Genomic DNA, 3,374 nt, shown 5'->3' with positions numbered 1-3,374 from the left:
TAAACTTTTCTTAAATATGGTAATAGCTCATACATCATCTGTAAAATAAATATATTCATATATAACATTTCAAATTTCGAAATATTATTATTTTGTGTAATTATACAATTTGTATTACTAAAACTTTCAAAAATTTCTACAATTTTTTAAAAATTTAAATATCTAATCGTAAGATCATTAATTTCTTATATATCTAGAAATTTTATAAATATTATTTAGGCTTAATTTTTGATAATTATACAATTTTATATAATTTTTATTAGTTTTATACAAATTGATTTAATATATATCAAATATATATTAAATATTAGTAAGAAAATAGTAAAATCTATAATATTTAATGAAATTTATTTTTAAATATAAGTTAGATTTAAAAAATTCCTTACTGCATATGGTGCAGGAAAACACCTAGTTATCTACTAAAAGGGTTATTCATACCCATTTTAACGTGTTGTAATTAGCGAAAAAATAAGAGTCAATAAAAGTAATATTCTCTATAAAATATACTAAAAATATTGTTTTCAATATCCACATAATTTGATATATATATTGTTGTGTCGGTGATTAAACCCACCGTTTTTGGGTAACCCGTATATATATAACAAGCATAACCTAATGTGTGGTATATGTCATCTATAAGCAAGCGTGAAAAAGTGAGAACCCTAACTAATTTCGCCACCTGTTTCAAACAATGACGACGATCTCTGATCTTTCCAGAGATTTGATCGGGGATTATTTTTGGTAAACTTATTAGAATATGATAATAATTCATATATTACATTCAATATTGATATTTCTTTTTGGTAAACTTTTTTTAAATATGGTAATAGCTCATACATCGTCTATAAAATAAATATATTCATATATAACATTTCAAATTTCGAAATATTATTATTTTGTGTAATTATACAATTTGTATTACTAAAACTTTCAAAAATTTCTACAATTTTTTAAAAATTTAAATATCTAATCGTAAGATCATTAATTTCTTATATATCTAGAAATTTTATAAATATTATTTAGGCTTAATTTTTGATAATTATACAATTTTATATAATTTTTATTAGTTTTATACAAATTGATTTAATATATATCAAATATATATTAAATATTAGTAAGAAAATAGTAAAATCTATAATATTTAATGAAATTTATTTTTAAATATAAGTTAGATTTAAAAAATTCCTTACTGCATATGGTGCAGGAAAACACCTAGTTATCTACTAAAAGGGTTATTCATACCCATTTTAACGTGTTGTAATTAGCGAAAAAATAAGAGTCAATAAAAGTAATATTCTCTATAAAATATACTAAAAATATTGTTTTCAATATCCACATAATTTGATATATATATTGTTGTGTCGGTGATTAAACCCACCGTTTTTGGGTAACCCGTATATATATAACAAGCATAACCTAATGTGTGGTATATGTCATCTATAAGCAATCGTGAAAAAGTTAGAACCCTAACTAATTTCGGCACCTGTTTCAAACAATGACGACAATCTCTGATCTTTCCAGAGATTTGATCGGGGATATACTCTCCAAAGTTCCGATTACATGTGTTGGAAAAGTAAGATGCACATGCAAACAATGGAATGCTTCATCGAGACATAGGATATTTGGTAAAGCAGTAGCTAGGCAGTTTATGGGGTTCATGATGATGGATTTTAAGGTTTGTTTAGTTAGAATCGATCTCAACGGAATAGTAAAGGACGAGGAAGGCTCTGGTCCAGTATCTATAAAACCGATTGATAAGCTCAATAAAATCGAGATATCTAAAGTATTTCACTGCGACGGCTTGTTGTTATCCACGACCAGAGACAACACGAGGCTATTGGTTTGGAACCCGTATCTAGGGCAAATGAAGTGGATCGAGCCCAAAACAGCTTACCACAGATTGGACAGGTATGCTCTGGGGTATGATACAAACAAGAAATCCTACAAAATATTGAGGTTTGTAGATGATGCCTACTGGCCCACACCCCTTTTTGAGTTTGAAATCTACGATATGAACTCTAACTTGTGGAGGGCTCTTGATGTCACTCCCGACTGGGATATCGAGTTTTTTCGACCCGGCTTGACAGTAAAGGGAAACACTTACTTTTTTGCTACACAAAAAATAATATTAGACGAAGGTGAAGCAGACGGAGATGTAGATGATTTCTTGGTCTCTTTTGATTTTACCAAAGAGAGATTTGGACCACATCTGTACGTGCCGTTTCACTCTCGTCTCCACGGAGACACCGTGGTTCTATCGAGTGTCGGAGAAGAGAAGCTTGCAGCGTTATATCAATGCATGGATATAAATATGATGGAGATATGGGTTACGACTAAGATTGAGCCCCACGCGGTGTCGTGGAGCAAGCTGTACTTCTTAGCAGTTGATAAGATGGTCCCTCTCTTAAGTGGAAGTTTCTTCATTGACGAGGAAAAGAAACTCGCACTGGCTTTCACTTTAGACACACTTGGTCGCTACAAAAGGGCTTACATCATTGGAGAGGATGAGTATTTTAAACAAGTGGATCTCGGAGAAGCTGTTTTGATTCCTGATGACGACGACTATCCCTACTGTTTCCCACTCGTATGCTCTTACGTGCCAAGTTTAGTGCAAATCAACCAAGGCTTAGTACTATCGGGAAAAAGGAAAGAACGATAAGTTACATTTTTACAAGTGTCGTGTTTGTTTCCGCATATCATCTCCTCTTTGTTTTCTTTTGCCTTTTGTCATCTTCTTTGAACAAGACTTAGTCAATTACTTTTATTTATTACTCGTATTGAAGAAACTCGCACTGGTACCCTATCCTTTAATTCTCCAGCCAATATTTGATGGAAAGAGAAATAGTTATGAGCTAATCCGTCCCTTCTCCTCACAGTACCAGTTACCAAATCAAAACAAAATAATGCCTATAATTAAAAAAAGTTCGAACGAGTGGAACAAAAAGCGATCGGAGATGGGAATTCAACAAGAGTGTGGCGCTGGATCTTAAAAGATAATATTGGACGACCGGTTGGTCCACCGAATGAAAAGGATCAACATCTTATGGTTGCTGATCTACTAACTAGAGGATCCAACGAGTAGAACGTTCCCAAAGTTAAATCCTTATTCCCACTCATCTCAAAGGAAATTCTCTGCATCTCTCCGAGCACATTAGGGGCCATTGACGATTTCGTTTGGACACCTACTAAGGACGGAGTCTATACCACCAAGTCAGGATATTTCATTGCAATGAAGAACAGAGCAACTCTCGACAATGAGGCGGATTCATTACTCGAGTTGGAATGGACGAAGAAGGTTTGGGGGACACCCTGTCCCCCGAAAGTCAAGCTCTTTATGTAGAAGTTGGTTGAAGGAGCTCTGTCCCTGGGTTCTA

The 3,374-nt window shown here is 32.9% G+C and overlaps 1 protein-coding gene across 1 annotated transcript; it reads left to right on the top strand.

Moving 5' to 3' along the window:
- The first annotated feature begins 1,450 nt into the window (after positions 1-1,450).
- Positions 1,451-2,768, top strand: LOC106321285 (putative F-box protein At4g17200). The gene has a single exon (XM_013759588.1). The coding sequence runs from the start codon at positions 1,496-1,498 to the stop codon at positions 2,657-2,659; it is 1,164 nt and encodes a 387-aa protein (XP_013615042.1). The 5' UTR covers positions 1,451-1,495; the 3' UTR covers positions 2,660-2,768.
- Positions 2,769-3,374: the final 606 nt, after the last annotated feature.

This window comes from Brassica oleracea, unplaced genomic scaffold, assembly GCF_000695525.1.
Source record: "Brassica oleracea var. oleracea cultivar TO1000 unplaced genomic scaffold, BOL UnpScaffold01387, whole genome shotgun sequence".
Classification (NCBI taxonomy): domain Eukaryota; kingdom Viridiplantae; phylum Streptophyta; class Magnoliopsida; order Brassicales; family Brassicaceae; genus Brassica; species Brassica oleracea.
Note: the sequence above shows the minus strand (reverse complement) of the source record. Positions and strands in the feature narration are given on the sequence as shown.

What these genes read in the sequence shown, in the direction of transcription:
- LOC106321285 (XM_013759588.1), top strand. Translation starts at nt 1,496, where the DNA reads ATGACGACAATCTCTGATCTTTCCAGAGATTTGATCGGGGATATACTC.